General features: G+C 46.4%; 1 protein-coding gene across 10 annotated transcripts in view; it reads left to right on the top strand.

Annotated features, from left to right (window-relative positions):
• Positions 1-5,419, top strand: part of PATJ (PATJ crumbs cell polarity complex component) — a 438,074-nt gene extending 432,655 nt beyond the window's left edge. For all 10 annotated transcript variants that reach the window (XM_070078398.1, XM_070078393.1, XM_070078397.1 and 7 more), the window contains one exon: positions 3,429-5,419. In XM_070078398.1, coding sequence (XP_069934499.1) covers positions 3,429-3,456 — 28 coding nt within the window. In that variant the 3' untranslated portion in view covers positions 3,457-5,419. The remainder of the gene's footprint in view (positions 1-3,428) is intronic.
• Positions 5,420-15,065: the final 9,646 nt, after the last annotated feature.

The following is a 15,065-nucleotide window of genomic DNA, read 5'->3' as shown; positions in this document are numbered from 1 at the left end:
GAAAGTCAATCTGATTAAAAGGCTGTCAACAAGCAGGCATGGCGGCTGCAGCTTGGGACACCTGCCTCCCATATCACAGTGCCAGTTCCCACTTCTAATCCAGCTTCCTACTGATGCCCCTGGGAAGCCAGGGGATAACGACCCAAGTATTTGGGTTCCTGCCACCCACATGGGAGACTGCGATTGAGTTCTGGCTCCTGGCTTCAGTCTGCTCTGGCCCAGCCCCCGCTATTGCAGGTACTTGGGGGTGGAAAACTTCTGCCTCCCCATCTCTGCACTTTTCCCTGTCTTCTCCTCTCCTTCTCTCTCTCTCTCCTTCTCTGTCACTCTTTCAGATAAATAAAAAAATAAAATTAAATTAAAATAAAATAAAGGCTATGGCTATCAAGTCCTGCCACTGTCTTTCAGGTACATTTGGTTGGAAAACTTCAAAATCAAAGCCAGCCTTAGTTATTAGCCCCTCATTAGCTCAGTTGTACCCTAAGCCAACAAGAGATTGGCCTAAAAATGTAGGCAGCAATTTTTCAGAGCCTGCGAAATATGAAACAGGAGCTTGATTGTTATCGGAGCTTCATTTTGTTGCATAATCCCCATTGTTGAGTAAATATCACATGTCATGCTTTGAGTCCTTAAAATGGACCACAAGGGGGCTACAAAGTTGAGGATCCCTTATTCAAAATGCTGGGGACCAAAAAGATTTCAGATTTTTTTTAAAAAATTATTTATTTGAAAGGCAGAATTACAGAGCGGCAGAGAGGGAGAGAGAGAAAGAGAGAGAGACAGACCGACCGACCGACCGACCGACCTTCCATCTGCTGGTTTATTCCCCAAATGGTCGCAATGGCCGGAGCTGGACAGATCCTCCTCTAGGTCTCCCACTCCAGGTGCAGGGGAGCCCAAGGACTTGGGCCATCTTCTACTGCTTTCCCAGGCTATAGCAGAGAGCTGGATCAGAAGTGGAGCAGCCAGGACTCAAACCAGCACCATATAGGAAGCCAGAACTGCAGACTTACCCACCACACCACAGTGCCGGCCCTGGGTTTCAGATTTTAAGTTTTGTTTTTTTTTTCTATTGTAGAATATTTGCATAGGCATAAATGAGATATCTAAGGGATGGTACCCAAGTCTAAACACAAAATTCATGTATGTTCTATACCCTATACACCTAGCCCAAACATAATTGTATATACTATGTTTAGTGTGCCTGCATTTTGTCAGTGACCCATCAGTGAGGTCAAGGTGACCTCATGATGTACTCAAAAGTTTTCAAATTTTGGTGCATTTTGGATTTTTGGATTAGAGATGCCCAACCTATAGTAAAAACCCATTTTCCAGCATCTGAGAAGGCCCACTGACCAGACTAGGACAAATAGGAAGTGAGTAGAGCCACAGTTCTGAATTTATTTTCTCCTTCCCTTTCCACAAATGCCATTGATAAAGTAGGAGGATAAACACAAGTTAGTAATTACCAGTAAGCACTGCAGTACCTAAGACAGTGTACAAATCCTAGAAAGTTGAAAAAGTATCCTTTTTTAAAAAGAAAAAAAGATTTTACTTATTTATTTGAGAGGTAGATTTACAGACAGTGAGAGAGAGACAGAGAGAAAGGTCTTCCTTCCGTTGGTTCACTCCCCAAATGGCCTCAACAGCCGGAGCTGCGCCAATCCAAAGCCAGGAGCCAAGTGCTTCTTCCAGGTCTCCCATGTGGGTGCAGGGGCCCAAGGACTTGGGCCATCCTCCACTGCCTTTCCAGGCCACAGCAGAGAGCTGGATTGGAAGAGGAGCAGCCAGGACCAGAACCAGTGCCCACATTGGATGCTGGCGCTGCAGGCGGAGAATTAACCTACTGAGCCACAGCGCTGGCCCTGAAAAAGTATCCTTATTTGAAAACTTGAATTACTTATAGATATCCGAGATTTTCTGAAGCCCTTAAAAGTCATAATATATAAATGTATTTTTTAAGTTATATTTATTTATTTGAAAGGCAGAGTGACAGGCAGAAAGAGACAGAGAGATCATCCATCCACTGGCACACTTCCCAAATGCCTGCAATAGGCAGGGCAAGGCCAGGCCAAGCCAGGAACCCACATGCAGTCTGGGTCTGCCACATGCTTAGAAGGAACCCGAGAACTTGAGCCATCACCTGCTACCTCCCAGGTACACACCAGCAGGAAACTGGGTCAGAAGCGTAACAGGGACCTGAGTCCAGGCACTCCCACATAGGATCATAGGGCTTCCAAGCAGCATCTTAATAGCTGTGCCACACATCTGCTCCAACTTTTGTAAAACTTAATAAAAATCAGTTTTGCCTAGTAATTCTGACTTCATCCATTAGATTCACTTGTCTTTAGTTCAATTGACATATAACTTTCTTAAGGGAGTTGAGTGAGGTTGCCAGTTAATTTCGGCATTTCACTCCGGGTATAGACCTGGTTTCTAATACTCCTCATAGCATATACATCCCGTCAGGAATCCCATGTTCTTGCAGGTTAGAAACCGTAGAGCACTGCCCCAGCACCTTTGGCCCTCCATGCTGCAGGTGGATGCCGTGTTGGGCATGCTAGAGCCTCTTAGCGGGGCTTCTGAGTGAGGGAGGCAGGGGCTGCAGGTTAGCCTCATTGGGAGGACTTCCAGTGCTGATTTTCAAAGGAATTTCACAGCTACCCCAATAAATGGAGAAAGCCTCTTGCAAGTTTTTTCCTAGGCCTTCTCTTCCCTTAGAAGTCAAGAATGTTTCTAGTAATAGCACTGACAGTTTTAGGCAGTCAGCTTTCGAATGCGAAACACCTCAAGTCTCACTTGCTTTGTGCCTTTTTGCAGAGCCATGCATGACTGAGTGTAAAATAAAAGTAGTCGTTAGAAACCTATTTAGGTGATCAAAGGTAAGGTGGAAACTTTAGAATATGATGTTACAAAATTTCAGAGATGCTCTACTTTTATAAATAAATCAGCTTTTTTGAGATAGAATTCACATACCATCTAAAGTCTACACTTATTTTTGGCAGATCACAGTGGTGATAATGCAGTGGGAACTCTATCTGATGATAGCATTGGCAATAAGGCTAAAACCAGATGCAATTCTGCCTCTTTTTCTGTATATGACATTTCCATGAATATGACATGAAATGACATCCAATTCTATTTAATGCTGAATATTAAAATATTCAGTATTAAAAGAACTTGCATTAAAAGAACAGTGTCAGTATATCTCTCCTTGTATGTTTTCAGTGATTCATAATTATGGTGACAGTTCAGCCATTATTATTTAAACAACATCCTACATTTTTCTTAATTTAAAAGATTACCTTGAAAGAAAACTTTGATAATCTTTAAAGTGTGTGCATTCCAGACACCAGTTAGAGGTTTGCATATTAGTTTCATATAAACTGCTTTGCGACGAGTTGACCTGGCATGTTTCTTGTTTGTAGGGAGCAGCTGCAGATGATGGCCGGTTAAAGCGAGGTGATCAGATTTTAGCCGTTAACGGCGAGACCCTGGAAGGTGTTACTCACGAGCAAGCTGTCGCCATCCTGAAACACCAGACAGGGGCTGTAACTTTGACCGTGCTGTCGTGAGCTTCAAGCCCTGATCACGAGATAGATGGTGTTGTTTAGAACATCCATTGGTCTGCTGTTTCTTTTTGGGAGAGAAGAAGACTGAGAATACCCATAAGAAGATGAAGTTCTGGGTGGGGATGAAAAGCAGTCTCTGTTACGCACCCCATTCCTCGTTCTTCACGCCTCATGCTCTCTGCTCGGGAGAGATGGCTGAGGCTGCCGATGAACCCCTGGAGCGTGCAGTCATCCACCGAGTGTTCCCCATCTTCTGTCACCTCTTGGTGAGGTTAACTTTCTAAAACTTGAATGAGTATTTGTTTTGCATTTAACATCGATGTTTGCCAGCTGGTAATAACTGGTTCTGATTGTATTTGCTAAAACTAGAGTGAACAACCTCTCGTTCCTTACAGCTCCCCTCCCCATCTCCTAATTATGCAGAGGCTTAACCGCAACCTCAGATCTCATCCAGTGAACGAAAACAAATGTTAAGCAACTTGTCATCTCACTCATGATTTACTTATGCTAATTGTCTCTTCAAGTAAGCCAGAAAGCATTAGCAGTGTAATTAACTTACCAGTGATTCCCATGATGAAATCCCATATTCTCCTATGGGAAATTACTGTGTTCCTCTCTGTATGACTTATAGTCAAATAAGTCTCAACTTCATTTCTCTGGCTAGATCTGCGTATGTTAGTCATTGGTGATTGTGATGAGTCAATTTGCAGGCTGTAATCTTCTCAGAATCCCAAGAAGGCTTTCTAATTGTTTTCTGAGCTGCAGAAATGAATACCCCTGAGCAAATGCACCTTATTCTCAACAGGAGCAGTTAGCCTCCTGCTCTCAATCCTGATACTGCTAACCCACCGCCAAGTTCAGGAAGTTCATGTAGAGTTAATGGCATCTCTGTGGGCAGGCGTCATTGCCACTTCAGTCTTAGGTGAGGAGGTGGAAGCCCCAGAACCACCCTGCAGAGATCAGAGGTGGCTGTGGCCTTGGGCACAGCAGAGTGACACAATGATCCTCCCCCTTCCCTCCAGACCAGTGAGGACAGCAGCACAGGCCACAGTGTGAAAATCCCTGGGTGATGTTTTCAGGTCTCCATGCTACAGTGGAAAATAGAAGACTACCTTTTAAAGTTGTAGGAAGAAAACGAAAACACCTTTAACGCTGATTATGGGCATTGTTATTCACATATTAGCAGAAAAAGCTGGGAGATACTCACCAGGGAAAGCCTGGGGTCTTGTATGAAAAAAAGAGGGTTCACTGAAGGATGAGGCCGAGTTCAGCATTACCCAGCCACAGCACAACGCTGCAAATGGTCACAGTCACTATCGGAGTTCAGCGGGCCCAGATTGAAAATGTTATTTAATAAGCATAGGTTTTAATTGAGAATTCTCTTTGAGTAGAATAATCACAAAGTGCATTAACAATTGTTGGAATATTTTGTGGCTATTCCAAAGTATTGAGTGCCTAAATTTTTTTGTGTTGAAAATGTCTTTCGTGGCTGATGTTTTCTGAATAGACACATGGCTTTTGAAATTTCTAATACACCCAAGATATCTGGGGTATTAGGTTCTCATCCTTCAATGCATGAGAAGCCACCAACCTCAGAATATTCTGTGTTAACTGTAGCTGCAAGAACACCTCAGGCAGGTAGGATCAAATAAAGTCCAAATAAAACTTGAAAAATGCACCTTAAAAATAATATATCTATATATATACACACACTATAATACTTTTGCAATGTGATTCTGCTTGATTTTGATGGAATGGCCATTAAATATGCAATTTGAAAAACATTGTTTTATTTCTTTATATGCTGTCCTTTTAAATCATGCTATTAAAAGTCTGTTGATAAAGGACTTGTGCTGCTTGATACTTGTCACTAGCTTCAGCGTTGGGGAGCATCCAGCCTGCAGGCCGTAGAAGGCCCGTGAAATCAATTGGTGGGCCTGCCAAGCAATCACAGCAGGACTCAAAATTCAGTAAATCTCTTGCAGGCTAGTTTTTAAGTTGATGAGGTTGTATGGCCCACGAGTGACATCATAGATATCCAAATGAGCCTTGGCAGATAAAATCTTCCCACCCCTGAAGAACTCCAGGCTTGTTGACCATTGGCCCTGTCCTTGGCTACGTGACTAGTGAATAATCACCCTGCCAGAAACATCGTTTTTGCATCCAGACTTCCCATCTGAGCAGATGTGAAGATGGCGATTTGGGAAAGGAGTAGTTCTTGGGTAGCCACATGTGTTGTTTTGGCTTCGTCACTTGGGCCAGTTAAGCATAATAATGCTATTGATCATTGAAGGTAGCACGAGAGGGGAGTAAACCAGGAAAACTAAAACTGCTGAGTGTTTGTGTGTATAAGATGTTTCCAAAGTTTCTCAATAAATGTAGTTGCCTATGGAGCAAATGGAGTCTTACTATACTTGAAAAATTTAATTTCTGCGTCTGATTTTCTCTTCAGCCTTTTGTTCTTCCCTAATAGAAAAAAAAAATCCATCTTTACATGGGTTTTCAGTATTCTATTAAAATCTGGTAGGAGACCAGCGCTGTTGGTATAGTGCTGGCATCCTATATGGGCGCTGGTTCAAGTCCCAGTTGCTTACTTCCAATCCAGCTCTCTGCTATGGCCTGGAAATGCAGTGGAAGGTGGCCCAAGTGCTTGGGCCTCTGCACCTTCGTGGGAGACCAGGAAGAATCTCCTGGCTTCAGAGCAGCTCAGCTCTGGCCATTGCAGCCTTTTGAGGAGTGAACCAGCAAATGTAAGACTCTGTCTCTCTCACTCACTCTGCCTTTCAAATAAATAAGTCTTTTTAAAAAAATAAATAAATCTGGCATGCATTTTCGGCTGTCTTGTATATTAATTGCCAGTCAAGTTGCTGGGCATTAGAATGAATGCTCTACAGAAGGCCCAGTGTAGCAGTCCAAAGGTTGAATCTTGGTGTCACACTGCCTAGGTGTGAGTCCTGACCGACTTAGGAGCTGTGTCACCTTGTCCAAGTAATTTAACGTTTAATCCCATGCTGTAGTTTCCTTGATTAGAGGAGGTGGGGACTTCCAAGCCCTGTAATGTTTAAAATCCAAGTACAACCTTTAGTAAAATACCCAGCTTCTCAAAAAAGAAATATTCACAATAATTATCTTATCCCTTTTATGGAGGTGGTATGAAATTAGACATGCTGGCAATGAGTGGTTTCAGCGAGTGATGCCCTTTTATTTTTTATTTTCTTAAAAGATTTATGTATTTAAGATTCAGAGTTGTGGGTCAGGGAGATCTTCCATCCCCTGATTCTCTCCCCAGTTGGCTGCAACAGCTGGAGCTGGGCTGGTCAAAAGCCAGGAACCAGGAGCTTCCTCTGGGTCTCCCACAAGGGTGCAGGGACCCAAACACTTGGGCCATCTACTGCTTTCCCAGGTGCATTAGCAGGGAGCTGGATCAGAAGTGGAGCAGCCGAGACTTAAACTGGCACCCATATGGGATGCTGGCGTCACAGGTGGTGGATTTACCCACTATACCACAGCACCAGCCCTAAGTGATGACATTTTAAGAATACATATTTATGAAGGTGACTTACTCTGAACTCTTGCCCTAGATCAGCTGGCAGAGTGTGTTGCTTGTTAGGGTGATGTGGACTTGAAGGAGTCCGAGCTAGCTTAGCAGCACCATAGAGGAGGGCACTTGGTACAGGCCCTGGGAGGCAGCAGGTGATGGCTCCAATGGTTGAGTCCCTACCAGCCATGTGGGAGACCCCTGGAGTTCCAGGCATGTGGGGAGTGAATCAGCAGCTAAAATGTCTCTGTGTGTATCTATGTGTGTCTCTGCCTTTAAAAAAAAAAAAAAAAAAGCAAAAACCACCTGAGCTGGAATCAGGGTTTCCACCATCAACTGTGCCACTGAGTTACATCTGGGGTAGAACAGGCAAGGCACTTCAGCACCAGCAGCCCTTTGGCAAGGGCTGAAAAAAACCTTAGTGTCGGGGAATCCAGCCCAACCACAGTCCTCAGCAGCCTCTCCCCTGTCCCCTCAGCCCCAGCCATCATCTCAGCAGTCAAGCTACCCCATCCCCCACCCCCACAGGGAAGACTGGGCCAGATGCATTTTCATGTTAACTCCTCCATCCGTTTTGTGCTCTCCAAATATGGCATGCCCCAATCCGAGCAGGTTTTTGGAGACTTTTTGTTTGTTTCTTGAGTTTTCCTCCTCATCATGTCCATTTTCCTTTATGTCAGGACTCCAGGGAAGAACTAGAGGGCGGGGCTGTATTGCGAAGCAGCTGCTCACAAGCTGGCACCCCGTATTGAAGGGCTGGTGCAAGTGCCTGCTGCTCCACTTACAATTCAGCTCCCTGCTAATGCACCTGGAAAAGCAGCGGAGGATGGACCAAGTCCTTAGGCCCCTACACCTGCATGGGAGACCCAGAAGAAGCTCCTGGCTCCTGGCTTCTGTCTGGCCCAGCCCCGGCCATTGTGGTCATTTGAGGACAAGCTAGTGGATGGAAGACCTCTATGTCTCTCCCTCTCTCTGTAACTCTGCCTTTTAAATAAATAAAATAAATCTTAAAAAAAAACTTCAGGTAGCAACTATTTTAGACTTTGCCTAGATAAGCTTTGTCACACTACTCAACTTTCCCATCACAACAGGAAAAGCTGAATAGATAATACAAAGTTGAATGAGCTTGGCTGTGTTCCAAACCATTTAAAAACTGGCAGCAAGCCAGATTTGTTCTGTAGGCCACACTTTGCCTGTTGTATATACTTGATTGTATTTTAAGGTTTATGATGTTTAAGCTCCTTGTCTACTAATTACATCATCTGATGTTCTTGGGCTGTTTCTGTTGACTGATTCCAACCTTTCCATTTCCCACTTATAGATGGATCTTACTTTTTTGCTTCATTGCATACCTCATCATTTTTTACTGGATGCCAAGCATTGTAAAACTGACCTTGTTGGGTGCTTGATTCTGTTGTATTCTTTTAAATAGCACTGGATTGTTCTTTTTTCATTTTTTGTTTTAAAGATTAATTTATTTGGAAGGTAGAGTTACAGAGAGAAATGGAAAGACAGAGAGAGATCTTCCCTCTACTTGTTCACTCCCCAAATGTCCTCATTGGCCAGGGCTGGTGAGGCCAAAGCCAGGAGCCAGGAGCTTCATCCAGGTCTCCCACGTGGATGCAGGGGCCCAAGGACTCAGTCCATCCTTCACTGCTTTCCCAGGCCATGATCTGATCCAGGGAGCTGGGTCAGAAATGGGGCAGCCAAGACTTGAACCGGCACCCATATGAGATGCAGGTGGTAGCTTTACCTACTGTGCCACAACGCCAGCCCCCTTTTTTTTTTTTTAAGGATTGATTCATTATTTATTTGAAAGGCAGAGTTAGAGAGAGAAAGAGGGTGAGACAGAGAGAAAGAGATTTTTATCTGCTGGTTCATTCCCCAAACAGCCGCAACAGCCAGGCCTGGGCCAGGCCTAAGGCAGAAGCAAGAGCTTCCTCCAGGTCTGCACGTGGGTGCAGGGCCCGGGGGCTTGGGCCATCCTCTGCTGCTTTCCAGCTGTACCACACTGGCCTCACACTGGACTGTTCTTGAGATCAGTTGAGTTACTTGTGATCAGTTTGATCCCTTTAAATCTTGATTTTAAGCTTGCTTAGGGTGTGTCCAGTGCAGCTTTAACTTAGGGCTAACCTTAAATTAGTTCCACTATTAAGGCACTACTCTGAGAATTCTACCCAGTGCCTGTGTATTCTGAGGTCTTTCCACTCTGACTGGTAGAAATTATTCACAGCCCTATCTTGAGGTCCAGGAACTGCTTGACTGGCTTCTATTTGTTTATTTGACAGACAGAAAGCCTCCCGTCTGCTGGTTCACTCCCCAAATGCCTGCAAGAGCCCAGGGCTGGGGGCTGAAGCTGGGAGTCAGGAGTTCAGTCCAGCTCTCCCCTGTGACGGGGCCAGCTACTTGAACCACCACTGCTGCCTCCCACGGTCTGCTTTGGCCAGATGCCGGAGTCAGGAGCCTGAGCCGGGCATCAAACCCAGGCAGCCTGACACAACCACAGGCGCCTTAACTCGGAGGCCAGATGCCCGCCCTCGGGAAATGCCCTCTGGTGACTCTTCCTGGCTTTGAGTTTTCTCTCATGCACGTGCAGACTCCTATCTAAGGAAGAGCAGATCCCTGGCCCTCTTGGCCTCCCCAAACTCTGATGTCTCTCCTCCACTCACGAATGGGCTCCCCCTCTGAGTCTAGCCGGGATGTCGCCTCCAGGCACTAGACTGGGACAATTTGTAGAACTTGCTTTATTTGTTTCCCTTCTTTCAGGATCAAAATCCTGTTCTGCCCGAGGTGTAGCATCTGCAAGTCGCCGTTTCGTGTACCACGTCAGGCTTTCTTGCTGTTTGTATAGTGGAGGGCCAGTCCCGTGGCACTTCATCCTTCAGGCAGAGAAGCAAATGCCCTTTATCACTGATCATCAAAAGCAGACTGCAGGATGCTGAAGGGAATAGCTTTCTCACAGCATGATTATTCAGTACTCCGTAAGCATTTTATGCTTAGGGAAGCCCTGGACCAATAAGCTTCCTGGTTTCTCCCAACGCTTAGAATTTCCAACCCATTTGACTTTGTCCTTGGGTCCTCCCAACCCCCTGCCCACAGCCACACCTGCACTGTGACCTAGGAAGGATGCCCCTGCTAAGGCCTACACATTGTCAGGATCAGAGCTACCACCTTCTTGGCGTGGCCATTGTAGTGCAGCATCCCGTACTACAGCGCTGGTTCAAGTCCCAGCTGCTCCACATCTGGTCCTGCTTCCTAATGCACCTGGGAAAGCAGAGGGAGATTCCCCAAGTACTTGGGCCCCCTGCCACCCACATGACCAAGAGCTGGCTGTTACAGCCATTTGGGGAATAAGTCAGGAGATGGAAGATCTGTCTCTCCCTCTAGCTTTGCCTTTCACATAAATAAATCTTAGAAGGGTCCTGTACTGTGGCATAGAGGATAAAGCAGTGCCAGCATCCCATAAGGGTGCCAGTTTGAGTCCTGTCTGCCCCACTTCCAATCCAGCTCCCTGCTATGGCCTGGGAAAGCAATAGAAGATGACCCAAGTCCTTGGGCCTCTGCACCCACATGGGAGACCTGGAAGAAGCTCCTGGCTTGGGATCAGCCCAGCTCCAGCCATTGCAGCCATTTGGGGAATGAACCAGCGGATCAAAGACCTCTTTCTTTCTGCCTCTGCCTCTGCCTCTCTGTAGCTCTGCCTTTCAAATAAATAAGTAAATCTCTTTTAAAAATCTTAGAAAGGAAAAAAGAAATACCACCTTCTTGTCTTGGATCAGGGAGCATTTCCTTCCCTTTGGTTTTTCTTTTTTTTTTTTTTTTTTTTTTTTTTTTTTTTTTTTTTTTTTTTTTTTTTAAGATTGAAAGCCAGGAACTTCTTCCAGGTCTCCCATGTGGTGGCAAGGGCCCAAACACTTGGACCATCTTCTACTGATTTTCCCAGGCCACTAGCAGGGAGCTAGATTGGATGTGGAGCAGCTGGGACACAAACTGGTGCCCATATGGGATGCCAGCATCACAGGCAGTGGCGTTATCAACTATGCCTCAGTGACAGGCCATGGTTTTCTTTTTAAGCAATTGAAATATTTTGTACATAGTTCCCCCTGGATTTTATATTTCATTTATATTTTTCTATGAGCATCAACCAAAACAAGGAGACTTTTCAAAAAATTATCTGCATTTTATTTGAAAGGCAGAGAGAGAAAGAGACAGAGGTCTTCCATCTGCCAGTTCTGTCTCCCTATGCCCACAACAGCTAGGGCTGAGCCAGGCCAATGGCAGGAGCCTGGAACTCCACTGAGTCGCCCACAAGGGTGGCAGGTGCCCAAGTACTTGAGCCATCATCTCCTGCCTCCCAGGATGTGCATCAGTAGGAAGCTGGATCAGAAGCAAGAACTGAGACTCGAACCAGGCACTCCAATATAGGATGTGGGTACCCCAAGTGGTGGCTTACCCATTGTGCCAAATGTCTGCCACAGGGAGACCTTTGAACATAAATAGTGTGTGATGTGATCCTGATGCCAATGTTTCATCGTTGCCAACCTCAGTCTTCAGGTTTTTCTATATTTAAGTAAAGACGAGAAGAGAAACATTGCACAATGCGAAATAAACTGACATTGGGGAAAGCCATTGTGAGTGTGTGACTCCAAAGCTTCAACCTCCGCTATTCTGAGCAATGCTCCCATTCCCAGTCCAGGTGCAGAGCAGGCTGTAAGCTGCTTTGGTCTTGGGGGTCCTAAGTGCCATGATTTAGATATCAATTTGGTTGTCCCCAAGAAGGTCTGTGTGCTAAAGGCTTGGTCCCCAAAGTCCTATGTCAACAGCATGAGGAGGGCAGGAACTTAATTCACTCAGGGTGTTTAGTGGTGAGGCCTTTGGGCAGTGATTCAATTGGGTTCAATGTTTTGTTGATGTTTAAATATTTATTTGAGAAGTAGAGTTACACACAGAGGGAGAGACAGAAAGGTCTTCCATCCACTGATTCACTCCCCAGATGGCCATAACGGCCAGAGCTGGGCCAATCCCAAGTTAGGAGCCAGGAGGCTCATCTGGGTCTCCCACACAGATTCAGGGGCCCAGGGCCTTGAGCCATCTTCTCCTGCTTTCCCAGGCCACAGCAGAGAGCTGGATCAAAAGAAGAGTAGCTGGGACTCGAACCAGGGCCAATATGGAATGCTGATGTTGCAGGCCGCAGCTTTACCCGCTACACCACAGCGCTGGCCCAAATAATCAGATTTTTAGAAATAGTAGCAACCTTAGAATTAGAGTCTGTCAGCCAGCGCCATGGCTCAGTAGGCTAATCCTCCGCCTGTGGCGCCGGCATACCGGGTTCTAGTCCCGGCCGGGGCGCCAGATTCTGTCCCGGTTGCCCCTCTTCCAGGCCAGCTCTCTGCTGTGACCCGGGAGTGCAGTGGAGGATGGCCCAAGTCCTTGGGCCCTGCACCCCATGGGAGACCAGGATAAGTACCTGGCTCCTGCCATCGCATCAGCGCGGTGCGCCGGCTGCAGGGCGCAGGCCGCGGCGGCCATTGGAGGGTGAACCAACGGCAAAGGAAGACCTTTCTCTCTGTCTCTCTCTCTCACTGTCCACTCTGCCTGTCCAAAAAAAAAAAAAAAAAAAAAAAAGAGTCTGTCCTGCCTGCCACACCAGCACTCCCATTGCACAAGTGGAGACATTTGCCAGTCACCCAAGTAAGACTCTGCCATAAACCCAACGGGAATTCATTACTTCAACTCTTGTACAGCCTCAACAAGGCTTCTGAGTTAGCCCCAATTCTTTCCTAGTGCTACGTTTGTTTATTTATTAAGTTTGGGATTAACAGCAACATTGAGATGGGGGCACTGAGATGCCCCAGGTACCCCAGCTGCCATCCATACATGGCCTCCCCGACTAACACATCCCAGACCAGAGTGGCACAATGGTTACACCGACTCATTGTTATCACCCAAAGTCCACAGGTGACATTAGGGTTCACACCCTGTGACGGTGTACTTTTTTTTTGGTAATGTTTATTTTCATCTACTTAAAAGGCAGAGTGACAGAGATCTTCTATCCACAGGTTCACTCAACAAATGCCCACAACAGCCAGGGCTGAACTAGACTACAGCCGAAAGCCTAGAATTCCATACACATTTCCCACATGGGTGGCAAGGGCCAACACCTGAGCCATCGTCTGCTGCCTTCCAGGGTGCGTTAGCAAGAAGCTCGATCAGAAGTGGAGTATCTGGGACTCAAACCAGGCTGATATGGGATGCAGTGCATCCAAGCGGAGCCTAACCTTCTGCACCACCACACTCACCCAGGTGCTGTACATCTATGGGTTTAGATGAACGTTATTGCAACATCATCCACCATTACAGTAACATGCAAAATATCTCCCCTGCCCTGAAAATCCCAGTGGTCCACTTACTCATCCTTCCCTCCTCCCAACCCCTGGCAATCACTGATTGTTTTCACCGTCTCCATAGATTTGCCTTTTCCAGAACGGTCTACAGTTGGAATCATATGTAACCTTTTCACATTGGCCCATCTCACTCAGTGAGATGCATTTTTATGGGTTGCTAACTCCTTTCTTTTTCGTGCAGAATAATATTGCATTGTCTGGATGCACCACAATTTACCCGTTCACCCGCTGAGGGACGTCTTGGTTGCTTCCACATTTTGGCAATCAGGAATAAAACGGCAGTAAACATCCATGTACGTAGCCTGAATTTTCCAATGCTTATTTCAGCTTTTCCTAACTTAGTTCCATAACACGAAGACACTTACTGAAAAATCTCAAAGCTACGGAACAAAGACAAAAAATATGCTTTGGATGTTGACAAAGATGACCTGGTCTTTCGACTCTGCACTTCCACATTCCGGGAAGGACTCCCAGGCAGGACACCCTGGAGACCCTCATGGGTCCAGCATTCTCAAGGCAGCCACATTTATGAGGATGTGACGTCAGTGGCTCTTCCTGCCTGATGGCTTCACTGGCTGTGTCCCCAGGATTATTTTCCCAAAGGAGCAGAAGAAATGGTGATACATTAAAGGGCACCAACCATTCGACTCCTCTCAATTCCAGAGCGATGCTTTACTTTCCCAGAAATGCAAGGGTTGCTGTTTTTTTCTAAAATATTTATTTATTTGAGAGGTAGAGTTACAGGTGAGAGAGGAAGAGACAGAGAGAAAGGTCTTCCATCTGCTGGTTCACTCCCCAGATGGCCACAACGGCCAAAGCTGGGCCAATCCGAAGCCAGGAGCCAAGAGCTTCTTCCAGGTCTCCCACACGGGTGCAGGGACCCAAGCACCTGGATCACCTTCTACTGCTTTCCCAGGCCAAGGAAAGAGCTGGATCAAAGAGGAGCAGGAGCAGCAGCAGCCTGGACATGAACCATATGGGATGCCAGCACGGCAAGTGGAGGCTTAGCCTACCATGCTACAGTGTCGCTCCAAGGATTGCTATTTTAAAACAGACTCCAGCAGCCATAACGCCACAAGGAATAGGACTCATCTGCTTTTGAGGGTTGTGAGCAGAAATGTCCTGTCCAGCATGTTAGGGCTCTCTACAGAAGCAGAACCAGTAGGATATGTATGTCTATAGAAAGATTTCTTACAAAGAATTGGCTCCTGCAGTGACACAGGTGGGCAGGTCCAAAATGTGCACTGAGGGCCAGCAGGCTGCCAACCCACAGGCGTGCATGTATGTGCCGTTCCAGTCCCGAGGTCAGCGGGCTGCAGAAGTCCCTCGTGCTCAGGGCGGCTGGTCTTTTCATTCTAATCCGGCCTTCGGCTGCTTGGATGAGGCTCATCCACACTCTGTGAGGCCGTCTGCTTACAAATTCAAATGTTAATCTCACCCAAAAGCATCCTTTAAGATGATACATCAAATCGGCCAACTCAGACATGGGACCTTGCGCAGAGCCCTCCCGAGGTGGGGCCTTGCCTTAGGCTAAGTGCGGAAGTGTACCCG

This window comes from Oryctolagus cuniculus, chromosome 7, assembly GCF_964237555.1.
Source record: "Oryctolagus cuniculus chromosome 7, mOryCun1.1, whole genome shotgun sequence".
Taxonomy (NCBI): Eukaryota; Metazoa; Chordata; class Mammalia; order Lagomorpha; family Leporidae; genus Oryctolagus; species Oryctolagus cuniculus.
Note: the sequence above shows the minus strand (reverse complement) of the source record. Positions and strands in the feature narration are given on the sequence as shown.